Source organism: Plutella xylostella, chromosome 17, assembly GCF_932276165.1.
Source record: "Plutella xylostella chromosome 17, ilPluXylo3.1, whole genome shotgun sequence".
Lineage (NCBI taxonomy): Eukaryota > Metazoa > Arthropoda > Insecta > Lepidoptera > Plutellidae > Plutella > Plutella xylostella.
Genome location: NC_063997.1, coordinates 5,045,776 through 5,061,439, shown reverse-complemented (window position 1 = coordinate 5,061,439; position 15,664 = coordinate 5,045,776). Strand labels below are relative to the sequence as shown.

The 15,664-nt window shown below is 38.6% G+C and overlaps 1 protein-coding gene across 1 annotated transcript; it reads left to right on the top strand.

The window, feature by feature from the left end:
- The first annotated feature begins 220 nt into the window (after window positions 1-220).
- LOC105384488 lies at window positions 221-12,271 on the top strand. The gene is made up of 6 exons (XM_038108742.2): window positions 221-572; window positions 6,936-7,117; window positions 7,738-7,921; window positions 9,380-9,519; window positions 10,611-10,827; window positions 11,455-12,271. Exons 1-6 carry the CDS (start codon window positions 542-544, stop codon window positions 11,538-11,540), a joined length of 840 nt encoding a protein of 279 aa, XP_037964670.2. The 5' UTR covers window positions 221-541; the 3' UTR covers window positions 11,541-12,271.
- Window positions 12,272-15,664: the final 3,393 nt, after the last annotated feature.

Here is a 15,664-nt window from a genome sequence, read left to right as displayed (position 1 = left end):
CACACGTACATTAAACGTTTCCAGACACGGACACAAATGTTTAATTTACGCGGCCAATAAACTTTCAAACCGTGTTTACAATGGTAGAAACAAAAAATACCATCGCTTTTCTACTCGGCTCCTTCTTGCCTTATAAAGTTTTCAAACTTAATCCTTTCAAGAACCATTTGAGAGTTTGTTTCTGCGCATGCGTGCGGCTACCCTTTACGTAAATATAAGGACACTCGGCAGTTGTGGGCTAAGGGCGGCCGCAGCGGTCGCGTCGCGACTACGTCGTATGGAATGAGAATACGATCGAGGAAATAACAGTAACGTTACAATTAGTGATTTCTGGACACTAAATTGATATTTAGAGGTTTTTGAGATAAACTTTCAGTGTTAAATATTAAACGACAATCTTTAAAACTACGAGTATGTGCTAATATGATAACTGTGTTGTAACTTTTCAGTGTTTAGTGACAGAATAATTATGAAACTGTCAGCGAAATGTGAATTTAGAAATAGATATTAGTTGTTGGATGTTCAACAGAATTCAAGCAAAATGAAGTATTTGCTTCTGCTAATGTTTTTGGGTGAGTATTATAGGTAGTTAGTTAGTTATCATTTTGAAAAGCACTTATACATTATTTAATAGGTTTATGATTCTAAAGGCACAAAATTTTATTTTGGTAATGTTTATATAAAGATTTCTGGAGTCGATTTTTTAATGTAGAACTTAAGGTTTACAAAGCATTAAATTAAGTTTTGTAAAAATAAAATGAATTACTTACCGACTGAATTATGCATTCAATAAACATATTATTATTTTTAATATACCACAAAACACATATTTTTTTGTCAGTTTAATGTCAGAGGTATATGCACAGGCTGGTGTAACACCTTACCATATTATTGTGGAGTTTTGTATCCGTTCAGTAGTCCAAAAGCTAATATAGTGCGTTGATTTTCTGGAAATTAAGAAAATACGATATTCTGGTCACTCCTCAGACTATCAGCCCTCCAAAGGGCGACGTTGAGTTTTAGGCCACCCTGTATATATATACATGGGTTTTTTACGATAACGTATCGCCCGGCGTGTGGGGGAGGAAACAGATGTAGAGCGAGACGACAGATTGCTCGAACATTTAATATTTATGTTCATTGCCATTCTCTCTATTTGGAGTCATTTTTTTGGCTCAATATTTTTTAAGATGTGTACTTATTTTTTAAGTCATCATCATCGTAAATCTATCTTCTACTGCAGTTGAAAAACCATAGGGATCCTTGAAATAAATGATACAAAGGACTATCGTGGTCATTAATAATAATTATACAAAAATACAGAGCCAAATCGAAAAAAAAGCTCAGAATTGAGTTTCGGATAAGGCATTAAAGGGTTAAACCAACTGAAACACCAGTGCTGTGTCCTTCGAGTTCCTCTAAGGTGCAGCAATAGCTGAGTGGATGTGCCTTTTTGACACGCAGCATATTGTTAATTGTCTTGTACATTCTTTTTTTTTTTGTTTAATTTAATTCTTAAGTTATTTTTATGTACTTACCTGTTTTGAACTGTATTTTAGTACGTTTTCTGTATTTTGCTGTGTCAAATAAATTATTTATATTCTATTCAACTGTAAATGCCTTCCGCTATAACCCATTTAAAGAAATTCATCAACTAAGCAATCCTCCTGTATAAATTATTTAGCTCGTAGAGGTTAAGAACTTGTCAACCAATTTCCCCATTAACAATGACATAGCTGTGTATCAAGCATCCCAGCTATTTGCCTTATTGCCCGCATTCCAGTAGATAATATTAACTCCAGTGAACTATACTACGAATTTAGGTCAGAGGTTACAGATGTCCGCCGTCGGACTTCTAAAAGGAAAGCGATCAAGCTATGCTGATTATTATCGTTTAACCCCTCAGCTGCGAAGCCTGCGAAATACCGACATAAATATAATGTTTATTATTTAACTTCTCGGTATTCCATTAGATATTCAAAGCTTAAGTTGTGTTGAAAATTTTGAAATTAAATTATTCATTTTAAATGTAAACATTGCAATAATGGGAAAGGAGTCAAGGAATATAAATGCACAAAACATGCTCGTGAAATATTATTGCGATGTTTCTATAATAAAAAGCAAAACTGTGTTGGTAACTACATAACATCCAGTTAAACTAAATTGTTGAATAAGAGAAGAGCAGATTAACTTTCTATTGATAGAAAGGTACTTTTTATTTATAGATATATACATCAAGCAAGAGTTATTTACATAATTATAACAAATCATAGGCATGTGTCTAGTGTAGACACTCGTGTGAGTGGTCTCCACTCTACATAACACGTTTACCCCACCGCCACTTCTGCTTGCAGATGATTTTTAAAACCAGATCTATGGCAATGGTTTTAGTTCTCTAACGAATCACCTCATTTCTAATGGGTCCATCAGATACATAGTTTACACACAGTCAAAACAAGGAAGTTGTGTCAGTTTTACACAAATATTCAATATCTTATTATTTGTGCTAAATAACCGATGCCTAGAAGCGTAGGTTGGCGCGCTCCCAGCTCGAGTCTGTACTTTACTATTGCGAAGCTGTACTCGCATTCAAACTGTTTCGAATAAGCGAATGGCGAAGAGAACCGTGCCCAGTGACCGTCAGTAATGACGACCGCTCGTTCTTTTCAATGGATGCAGAATAAGGAAGAAACATTAGTTGATGTTTAAAACTGCTGCACTGACTTTCAATGTCCATTGTTTATTAAAACAAATGATTTGATTCGAGTCAGTAATTTAAAAGTAGATAGTAAACGTCTCTTTTTCATGAGTTCTGGATTTAAATATCTTTATTATTTTTATAAGCAATCGTACGTACATTGGGTTAAAGTAACTGTAGAAAACTATACTACATATTATTCAATCAGGGTCCCAAACAGGTATGCAGACAATGCTGATAAAGTCTATTTTTGCCTGGCACATCAGAAATGAAGATAAATATTTGAAAAACAACGAAGATGTGTAAACGTGGAGCCTTATTGTCACCCTCCCGCGCCCGTGATGTACGGTTATGGCGGAACAACGCTATGTTCAAACATTCTTATCAATAATGAATTTGTATAGCTATGAAATATTACTCTTCCTCTTCGCTGTGAAATATGAGGCTCTAAGTAAAGAATGGGGTTAATTATTTTTGTGTTAGCAGCGATGAGGACTATGGAATTGTATGATGTGATTTTAAAAGCATTTTTAAACATACCTTTAAATTGCAGCTTATTTATTTACATCTGCACTTGTCATAAAGAAGAAATGATGATGGGCACAAATATATGGAAGCTGGGACCATCACCAATAGAAATGAGTGATATGTCGTTGAAAAGGTATTTTTTTGCAGAATATGAATAACGGAAGCGCTAGTCCTGATTTACTGTCCAATTAGGATGAAAGTTTTTATATTTTATTTCTGTAATTTTAATGTTTTTCATATTTTTTCACATTCATTTTTAATTTTTATAACAAAATGATCATCATTCATTATAATATTATATTTGTTTATTCTCTCAGTAAATAAAACCAGTTGAAAGTAATTTCTCCCATTTTGATTATACGTGTTTACGTGTATTACTCCCTAACTGTCATCAGGAGAGAGAGTGCAATGCCATAGAAAAATACTTCCTTCCGACAAATATATTTCAAAATGGACAACTTATACGGATTTGTCGTTATAATATTTTTTTGCTATCTTGAAAAGAGCTTAGCATAGCTCGTAGCATACATAGCTCGTAGCATACCTAGCTCGTAGCATACATAGCTCGTAGCACACATAGCTTGTAGCCCACAGTGCTTGAAGCATACATAGCTCGTAGCATACATAGCTCGTAGCAAACATAGCTTGTAGCCCACAGTACTCGTAGCATACATAGCTCGTAGCATACATAGCTCGTAGCATACATAGCTCGTAGCACACATAGCTCGTAGCACACATAGCTCGTAGCACACAGTACTCGTAGCATACATAGCTCGTAGCATACATAGCTTGTAGCATACATAGCTCGTAGCACAAATAGCTTGTAGCCCACAAAGCTCGTAGCATACATAGCTCGTAGCATCCATAGCTCGTAGCATACATAGCTCGTAGCACACATAGCTCGTAGCAAACATAGCTTGTAGCCCACAGTACTCGTAGCATACATAGCTCGTAGCATACGTAGCTCGTAGCACACATAGCTCGTAGCACACATAGCTTGTAGCCCACAGTACTCGTAGCATACATAGCTCGTAGCATACATAGCTCGTAGCATACATAGCCCGTAGCATACATAGCTCGTAGCATACATAGCTCGTAGCATACATAGCTCGTAGCATACATAGCTCGTAGCATACATAGCTCGTACCACATAGTGCTCGTAGCATACATAGCTCGTAGCATACATAGCTCGTAGCATACATAGCTCGTAGCATACATAGCTCGTAGCATACATAGCTCGTACCACATAGTGCTCGTAGCATACATAGCTCGTAGCATACATAGCTCGTAGCACACATAGCTCGTAGCATACATAGCTTGTAGCCCACAATGCTCGTAGCATACATAGCTCGTAGCATACATAGCTCGTACCACATAGTGCTCGTATCACTTATAGCTCGCACATGTTTATGTATACTGATGGGTGGCATGAACAATACTTAACTTATGTATAGAGATTGTTTGTGTGTATCGTGTGTATCTGTACAAAACGTTATTTTGATTCATCTTTTATCAGGATCAAACTGTTTCCGCTGGTGTGCCACATATATCTCTGCTGACTGTACTGTACCGTCTGCAAATATAGGTTTTAATTGATAAATATTATATTCATAATAACTTGTAACCTATAATTATTTATCGGAAATGAGAACGCAACCCATTTCTGCGTATGAAAGGTTTCAAAACTATTATTAATTTTTCAGATCCTGTATTGATATGTACACCTACATTAGGTTATGAGGGTGTTAATGCTATTACACCTATTTCCAAGTTAATTATTTCAGATTGTATCTGTATAGAGCTCCATTACCGATGGATAGCGTGAAAATGGAAAACTACAGTAATTAGGTTAATACAAGAGAGAGTTGGATAGTCATTAAACGGTGTATTGAATTAAGTGCTCATATTATCCTAGCGAGGTAAGATGTTTAAAATTAATTAGGTAGGTATAATTACACTTTAATAAAGACCAAAAACGAAATAAATTTATTATTATTTTAATAATTCCTGACATTACTACCTACGTAATTTTTATTGGTATTGGCAGTTATTTCTATTGCAAAGTTGATGTTGCTGGACTCTTATCACTCCAGCATTCAAATTTGACATGTATTGCGTGTAGGGAATACAATCCCGGCCTTTATTTGGGATCCCGGGATTTCGGGACTGGATGAAGATAATCCCGGGATCCCGGGATAGTCCCGGGATTAAGGTCACAAACAAAAACACGTCTAACGAATCAAAGTTTTTAGGTTTATTGGAGACACAGTATTTATAATTTAACTTTGTCAGACAATACTTAGTTAAAAAAATATACCTACTTCTTAAAAAAAGATAAACAATAGGCTACTTAACTCTTTTTTAAAGTAGGTCTAATATGATTAATAATTGCTCTATTAGACTTAACAAAATAATCTATTATTTTTTTGGACCTTGCCAATTGCAAAACTTTAACTTAAAAGTTCTACTTTTCATAAACAGGCAAAAACGGTGTTAGCCATATTTGTTTATAAATTATCACATCTGTGACGTCACACGGGTAGAAAACAATAATTTAACATTTAACTAATGACACCAAAGATACGAGAATACCCTTACATACTAATTTACCCTTTTTTGTCAATCCCGAAAATCCCGGGATTGGCAAATTTTAATCCCAAAAATTTCGGGACTGGAAAATGGCCGGGATCCCGGGATCCCGGGGAGCGGGATCCCGGGCTTGTATTCCCTAATTGCGTGCAATCGTAGTCGGTAATGTAATTTTTAAAAAAAGATTGTCTTTCTTTATTTACCTTCTCGTTATTCCAATCCAAAGAAAATAAATATTTAAGATGAGTGGAGTATCAAAAATCACATTGAAAGCATTTATGATTCAGCCAGCTCGTCTTCAAACTCGCCCTCAGCTATTCAGCCGGTGCCTGGGCCTGCTTGGGCATGACAGAAAGGTTGACCTCTGTATTCGGGCTCGTCGTTTTGTTATGAATATTGTAAATGAACACGCCGCAAGCCCGGAGAGGCGGAGCCCCTTCGGGTGTTTATCAAATATGCGCCCAGTAATAGAGATTTATTGAAGCTCGTACAATCACGGTTTTTATTTTATGTCACCATTTGTCTTTACTTGTGTTGTATTTACGCATATATACATATCAACCATTTATTATATTGTATAGTTAGTTACTTATTTAATTCGGTCCAAAATATAGTTTCACACTATTTTAATTAATTTGGACATATTCTATGATTTCCTTGATCTAGACAACGTGCCATGGAGGCCGGAAGCGTCCAGAGGCTGACTAGTCAGAATATATTTGAGAAACATGACCCCTGTTTCATTACTTTGTTCATGCATTTCACGGAACAAAAGCTCCAAGGATTTCTGTTTTCCTTTGTCTTTCACTATGCTAACTTTCTAGAGAAAGTTCTGTGGTGATCTGGCTATCCTTTTGGATCAATATTTGCCAATTTCCATGGTATACTAAAATAGGAGTATTTAGTTTCTTGCACGCACGATCAATGAAAAAAAGTTCGACTCACTACCGTATCGACTCCAATTTTTTCCAAACTTTGAACAAAACATTTACGTTTTCAGTAATCTGATGCGCTGTTAAACGTACACCAATAGTGCAGAAGGCGTCATAAAGCTAGCCTTTTCCGTTTAGGAGTAATTTGGATAAATATCTCCCCATAACGTTTCAATGTTTGTCTACAGCCACATCATCATCATCATCATCATCAGCGTACGAGATCTCGGAGCTGCGGGTGCCGCTGCTGGCGGACCCGCGGCGCGCGGCCGAGCTCAGCTGCCACTTCAACATGGACCAGCACCGCCTGCACTCCGTCAAGTGGTACCGCGACATGGACGAGATCTTCCGCTACAACCCACAGCAGACGGTAAGCCACTGAGAGTGAGCCAGCCTGGGGACCAAGTCAAATTGGACACTGTTCCCTCTGACTGTCCCAGACTTTGGGCCGCAAAGTTTCAGATGCTTTTTAAACTGATTTGAAACGTCAACGTGGTGAGGACAGATGTCGCTAAAACTATTTAAATCGTGCACCCGAATAATGATTGAAAAATAAATTAAAGCTTTTCGTAAATAAGTGAATTACAGCGGGTGAAATCCATTGTGTCGAATGACTGAGTTTCATTGAATAATCGATTTATTCGATTGAGATTTTTTGATAAAATACTTTTATACGAAACGAAACAGATTACAGGAAAATTAGGACACTGCTGTATTGGACTAAGCGCTCACACTTCGCACTCTTATACCTAAGTTGATTTTAGGTGTATCTAGCCCAGAAGACCTAGCCACTGGCGCAATACGCTCACGCCAAGACGTAAAAAAAGTTTTGCGCCGCACTCACTCATATCACACCGCTTCGAGAGCGAGCGCGACGGAAAACTTTTTGTCACGTCTTTTCGTGCGCGTCTTGCGCCCCATGCCATTCAGAAGGCATAATAAATATCCTGTTGCATTCAACATTTTCCACCAGTTCCTTTAATCCCTTAGCCGTCGATCCGTCTGTTCAACGTGAGCGGAGTCATGGTGCTGGGCGGGTCCTGCCAGGCGGCGCGTTGCGAGGTGGCGGTGCGGCCGGCGCCGGTGGCGGCGCGCGCGCTCTACACCTGCGAGACCTCCACTGAGGGACCCAAGTTCCTCATCGCCAGGGAGACCAAGGCCATGACTGTCGCTGGTAAGGTCCATCTGTATCGTTAGATTGTTAGGCATGAAACACAACTAACGTCTTGAGATTTCATTGTTGTGTTTGTAATCGCGCCCGAACCTTTGATTATATGGTCCGAACATGCAATTTTTGTTCATATATGACTTACATAAATGAGCTTTTCCCACGTACGCTGCTTTGATTCAAATTGTTTTCCTTAGCTTTAACAATAAATACGTGAGTGTGTAAAATGTAGTGAATTTACATAAAATTGTAAATACGACGAGGTAGTGATATATGACATGACAAATAAGTAAACATACTATAATATTTAACTATCCTGTTTTTTAAGTCCGTTTGTTTTGCAAGTGATTTAAAGGAGTGAAAACTTTTGCTTTTATAATAAAACTATGGCAACGACGACGGCAGTCAGAGTTTGCTTTAGAAAATTGAGTCAAAACTTTGCTTTAATTTAATGATGGCGCATAACTTTTAGTCGCTGTTGACCTACAAGGGAACCGATAACAATTTGGGTAGTCGAGTTCTTGAACGAAAATCATGGAAAAACAGACGATAGTCTGGTCCAGATGAGGTCAGAGTATAGTTTTCCTCTTTAAAATACTTAATACTCACTTTCAGCAGTACACGATGTTAAAGATTATGATGATGGGTGCTAAGTTTTCAACAAAATTCTATCATAATATTTGTCAGCTTACTACGAAACGTTTTCAGCTTTCGTAGCTACATGTTTGTGTTTGAAAATACTTTAATGTTCCATTATTATTCAGTCTTTTGAATCAACAAAAATACTCCAGCAATTTTTCGAGTCGTATTTGTATTTTTGGTAACTTACTTGGAAAACAGAACGGCATGAAATATCATAAACAGTAACAAAAGAAAAACACTACCATTATTTTCGAATGCGTATTATTCACGTATTATTACAGTTGTTCGTTTCTTCTGACTATTAAGTACGTTTCATGTAGGATTGTTACAAAAATGGCTTATGACTTATGCCTGACTGTGTAAATAAACAAACCTCTCGCGCACCTACTAAGAAACTCAGTAATCATTGGAGAAGACAAAAACGACGCACTCTAATAATTGACAGTATAACTACTTACTTGAAAAGCTATAAGGGCTCGTTATCGACGTTGATAAACATGTTTAATAAGCGTTTCACCAATCATAGCGCCGTATTTATGGTGAATCGTGATATAGTGACGTTTATCTACATAGATAACGAACCCGTGTAGTGGCAGCAGCTTTGATATACCTAATTTGATTTATAAGCAGGACATGGGCTAGGCTTCAACCTAACCTAACATTCTTATGCCCTGATTACACCTGCCGAGTAGAATAGCGAGACAGTATCCTCGGCCGATTTTCGACCAACGAACGGCTACCAATTGACGAGTGCTCAGCCGAGGGTACTGTCTCGGCCACTCTATTCGGTAGGTGTAACAAGGGAATACCCCATTTTCGTAGCCATGCCGACGTTGGACCCGGTGATCTCGGGCGCCCCGGGCGCGGCGCGCGCCGGCGAGCAGCTGCTGCTGAACTGCAGCGCCGACTACTCGCTGCCGCCCGCCGACATCCGCTGGTACATCGACGACCAGCTGCAGAAGGTATAGCATATTTTATAGTCTAGTCTAGTCTTTTGCCATAGATAGCGCAAAGCGACAAATCTTGTGGCGCACTTCATTCACTCTCAAACATTCCCTTTGATATTATAATGAAATAATTTACGATGATGCACTTTATTACACTTCTAGCCAACTGCATACAATCTCAAACACATTGTAACCTATTTACCACGTAGTGCAGCTACTAAATTGCATTTCACGCCTTGACGGACATCGAAAGATAACATCTTTAGTGCTGCGCATATAAATTTTAAAACATCTTGCAATTAGCTAGATTATTTTGTAACAAACAGTCTAATCCTACAAAGCGTAGGAGGTCCAGGAAATGAATAGACTGGACTTGGAGTTCAGAGCGGGGATCAATTGGATCCAATCACTAGTCCACAGTACTCGGTAATGGAATAGAGGGATGAAACTATTCAAGATACCTTGATTGGGAGCTCGATCACTAAGTAGGTACATCTACGTATCTCATAGAATTCTGTCTTGGACACAGGGATGTATATCTCTACAGTGCAATGTACATGGCTCTGAATTTGCAATAGAATTAACTAGGTATTTAGACCGCTCAGTATCAGAAACTTTGAAATTAAAAGGGCTGATTTTTCAATAGTCAGATAAGTGCTATAATTTATGTGGAATAAAATTGTTGCTGTCGCATGTGAAGGTTTGTATTAGACAGTGACAGTAAGAATTTTAGTCTCCAGATTTCAGATAACACTTATCTGACCATTGAAAAATCAGCCCCAAGATGATTCTATTTATATACGACGATAATTGCTTCTGTAATCTATTTTTAACGACATGATAAACTATCCACTACTCCAGAGTTCTGGAGGCTTATCGAAAACACAAAACAGGAAGACATTTCTGTATTGAGTAACAGTCAGTTGATTTGAGGCCTGAAGGGCTAGCACGGGGCGCATTTAAGACGTGACAAAAGCTCTCCGTCGCGCTCACTATTAAGGCTAAGCGATGTGAGTGAGCGCGATGAAAAACTTTTGTCACGTCTTAATTGCTTCCCATGCTAGCCCTTCTGAGGTCACAAATCAAATGACGTTCTACCCACACAGTCCGACGGTTGGGAGCGGTCCGGCCTGAGCGCCCCTAGCGAGGGCGGTCTCCGGGCGTCGTGGCGCGCCCTCCGTCTGTCGGCGGCGGCGGCGCGCGGCGCGCTGCGCGTGCGCTGCGAGGCCGAGCTGCCGCTGCAGCCGCCCGTGCGAAGAGACGCCACCGCCACCATACTGGTGCATACCGGGACCTACCCGGATAAGTACGTGGCTGGTCGAGGTAAGATATGTTATATGATATGAATAATCCTGGGTCTTTCAGTCACCGCATCGTCTTTTGGTTGTATCTCTGGCGATTTGTCATACCATGAAACAATCTAATAGTGACATCATGAATTACTAAATTTTGTTATCTTGACTACGTTACGCCGTTTTATATGCTTGGAGTCACTCAGTCAGCCATAGTAAAGGCTATGCTCGACGTGTCTCTACGTCAAGCGCGTTAGGCAACCCTGCGCGATATAGATCTGGGGAGTCTCAAGATGCGGGATGCCTCCGATCATACAAAGCTGAAACCACTAGCAGAGCTCTATGTTCAGTAGTGACGTCCTATGGCTGAGATGATTATGGCTTCAGTATTAACAATATAACAATCTTTTAACAAATTTCAACTATTACAATCGTGCAACAAACATAAAGCTGTCTATTTAGTTCAAGACTGTCAGTAAAATTAAGAGATGAGCCGAACCGAAGAAATTAACTTTACGCTTCCCCGAGCAATGCAAAGAGACCCTTGTATACAATCTAGCTTTCTGCAAGTAATATGCTGATTGCCACTTTCAGCTCAGCTCACAAATATTGAATCGCGTAATGAAATACTTTGGTAAACTTCCAAATTTTGTTTCAGGAGTAACATCTATTGTGAACAAGGCGATGTTCGTGATCGTCATATTTTGGACATTTCTGAAAACGTCCATATTTACGAGCTTATGAGGTTAGTCGAGCTGAGTCGGCGGTGATATTAGTGCTAAATTGTAGATAATAATATTATTATTATGTGCAACTGTAAAAAATAATGTCGAGAACTAAAATATTTAAAATAAGAATATTGCTTTATTTTAAATGTACCTAGTAGTAAGTAATATAATTAATCATCAACTCAAAGATAATCATGCTCTATTGTTTATGAGTGATCTTATCGCATTAGATAGATTGCTTGTTTATGTTGTTATATTTTTTAAACTTTAGTACCTAATGATAAAAAGGTTACTGTTACGTTAGTTAGGCCTTTCACTTTAGATATCCACAAGAAAGTATTATTGCTGTCAACCCCATAAAATTATGGATACACTAAAATCTAAAAACATTTCTGAAGGCGTCAACGAAGTAGGTAATTCAAGATTTGTGACTGCTATACCGAAGGTCCCGGGTTCGATCCCCTAGTTCGATAGCTGAGCTTGGGTTTGGAAGGCCGTGTGGTAGATGTCCCCACATAATATATTATATTGATAGTACCAAATTTCAGAATTTTGCCGAATTACAAAAATGTATAGGTATATTTGAAGAGCCGACTGTACCACAAATATTTATTTTATACTTAAATACAATTTAAAGATTCAAATATGATTTGAAAAGGTCACCTTTGTTAATTAAATGATCTATGGCTGTGTTGTTCAACTTGAATTCAAAGTTATCTATCTATCTATGGTGAATTTACACTTACTGTTGATTTTATGTTTGTTTAATGTAATTTATTAAATAAATTATAACTAAAAATTTAAACTAAAAGGCATTTTAATAATTTTTCCTTTGTGACATCTACCATCATAGAACAACCCCAAGAATACGATACCGTAAGTTTATAACTTCATACGAGTAATATAAGAGTTACCTTGAATTTGAGTTTGATATAACAATATTAAAAACTGGTAAAGGTCTACTGAACCGACGACCGAGAAAGAGGACAGCGTTGTGCCGCTCCTTGGGAGAGGCCTATGAAAGTATGATTACGGGCTTATGTTGATAATGACAGATTCAGTATTAATTTAGTAACTATAAACAAATTTTGGATCTCAACGTAGTTCATAATTACACATGTATAGCATTACAGTTTAATTATTTTTGGAGCTGAGCAATGTTTGCCGAGGCGCGGCGGTAGTAAAGGCTTCATAATAACAGAAATGATATCTCCTTAGGGCTCTCCGTAATAAAGCTACCATCTCTCGGGGATGATATTAAAACCGTACTTCTAAAACAAATGATCCGCACTTCCGTCGAAGATGTGCCAAAATAGCTAAATTAGTACGTTGAACCGCAAATATGGTGTTCGTATAAAAGCCACAGAGCAGCCTGGCGACTGGCGATACTCCAGACTGTCAACAGGACTCATTGCCATTTATTATCAAAACGTATTGTCTGTATAGAGCCAAAATATATATTTTTTAATATGAGATAATAGATAGCTATCTTAGATCGATAGATAGATAGCTATTTTATTATGAAAACCACTGAAGTATCCTGGTTAGTTCGATCTAAGAGTCACAGGTGAAAAATAAATATGCTCACTGCTCAGCTCTTTTGATTGAGTTACTTAAGTTCGTTTTTGCGTTATTAGCACTTATTAACTAAGCCCCAAAAATCTTTAATTTTTCGAGTACCACCAGTATGGATAAGATGCTCTATGTACATACAGGGTGGCCCAAAGAGTGACGTCCAAAGGAAAATGTTTGATTCCTTAGGTCAAGGGGTAGCCAAATCACCCCCATGTATGTTCAGCAATTTTTAGTAGTTTAGGAGTTATGATTTTTTTTCCTAATTTTCTACGAAAATCGACCTCAGTGGATTAATTATGTTTTATTCGACATTCGTCGGTTGACATTCGTACGGGAAGGATCAAAGCTCAGCGACCAAAATATTTCTCATTCGTCGGTTGACATTCGTACGGGAAGGATCAAAGCTCAGCGACCAAAATATTTCTAAAACTACCTTCAATATGCCTCCTTCGAAATTACCGAAATGCGACAACTGCAAGAAGTCCATCACCAAAAGGTCTCCAGGACTGGAGTGCAGCAAGTGTGGAATAATCGTGCACGCCGTCAACGAATGTGCCGGACTAACGGCCAAGCAGATAGCGGCACTGCGAGCCACCGACAACCTGGAGTGGACATGTAACGGATGCCATCTAAACACTCCTCAACGGAGGTCATTCATAGTGCCGGACGAAGACGAACATGAAGAAGAGGATGAACTGGACACTAATACTCCAAAACCTACAGCCAAAAGCATTGCGTCCATCGACATAAAGAAGCTCCTGCAGGACATAGCAAAAGACGTCGAAAAAACAATAAGACGCCAACTCGGTGAGCTTCAGCAGGCAGTTGACTACTGCAGCGCGAAGGTGGACGAGTTCGCAGAAGATGCTGAGGATACAAAAACACGAATGAAAGTACTGGAAAAGAAAAACGAAAGTCTAATGAACACAAACAAACACCTCGAGAACAAGATATATGCAATGGAACAGAGATACAACGAGCTTGAACAAAAGCAACTTGAATACCATCTAGAAATAGCAGGTATTCCATATCAAGAAGAAGAGAATGTACTCGAGATCACACAGGAAATTGCAAAGAAAATAGGAATGGATGAAACCATGATTAAATTGGTGAAGAGGCAGCGAAAAGGCGATAAAAGCGACAGTGTAGTCCGTGTCGAGCTGAAAGAAGAATCCGAGCCAACCAGCTGGGTGCAGGCCGCGCGCAGCGCCGGGCTCACCGCCGCCGACCTGGTGCCGGCCGCCGCCGCCGCCGCCCCGACCCCGGACGAACACAGCAAACGACGGGTCTACGTGCGACACGCCCTCACAGCCTACAACAAAACCCTATTGTACAAAACAAAGGAACAACTTAAGGACAAATTTAAGTTTATATGGTGCAACTACGAGGGGAAAGTGATGGTGCGCAAAGCCGAAAAAAGTAAAATACAGGTTGTCAGATTCGAAGATGACCTACAGAAATTACTAGCATAAGGTAATGCACGCTTTGATTAAACTGTATAAACAATCCGAAATACCTAACACTTTCAATGGCTAACCATAATAGTTGTAATATATCTGAATTGTTTGACTGCCCAAATATACAGAATTATCTAACTAAAATGCCCAAAATAGGAAATAGTGTCACCGTAATTCATATCAACATTAGATCTATGATTAAAAACTTCTCAAAGCTTCTTCAATGTATAAATGATTCTCGAAACCGAATAGATGTCATTATTATAACCGAGGCTAATATAAAAGACTCGTTTTGCTCCCTATTTAACATCAACGGCTACGAAATGCACACAAGATTACGTATACATAGTAAGGGCGGGGGTATTATTATATACATCAACAAAAAATATAAATTCCAAACGCTCAAGTTCAATACACTGCACTGTGAAACTATGATAGGCAAAATCTCCGTCACGAAAAACCATAACATAATCTTGTGCGCACTTTATAGACCACCGGATAAAAATAAAAATGTATTCTTGAAAGAACTTCAACAACTATTAACACAGTACTCCACGCACGATAGGTTTATACTTATAGGCGACATCAACATTGACCTGAGATCTGAAAGCATTATAAAGGACCGATACTTGAACTTGCTGTCGGGGAGAGGCCTCCTGTGTGGAATAACGGACTATACGCGAATCGAAGAAAGGAATGGTATAATTAGTAAATCATGTATAGATCACGTATTTATCCGGGACCGCACAGATGACCTCTACTCCGCGGCAATTGGAACAGTACTGGCCGACCACCGCATGATAGCTGTTACCTGTACAGGGACACCGCATATACAGGCTGCTCCAAAAACAATTTCGCTTATAGACGATGGTATATTTTTCTCACACATTAATAATGTTGACTGGTCACAGACGAACACCATGAAATGTCCAAATGAAGTCTATAAATTTATCGCTACAAATCTTAGTTCTGCTTACGAAAAATCAACCTATACCCGTAAAATTACAAACAGTAAACGAAACCGTGAAAAGTGGATCACAAATAAAATAAGAGACGACTGTAAAAAACGAGATCAAGCACTAATAAACTTTAAAAAAGACCCTAATAA

Excerpts from the sequence above, each read along its gene's own strand:
- LOC105384488 (XM_038108742.2), top strand. The coding sequence starts at position 542 with ATGAAGTATTTGCTTCTGCTAATGTTTTTGG. Across the intron at positions 7,118-7,737 it reads GCTACAACCCACAGCAGACG|CCGTCGATCCGTCTGTTCAA; the intron begins GTAAGCCACTGA and ends TTAATCCCTTAG. Across the intron at positions 10,828-11,454 it reads TAAGTACGTGGCTGGTCGAG|GAGTAACATCTATTGTGAAC; the intron begins GTAAGATATGTT and ends ATTTTGTTTCAG.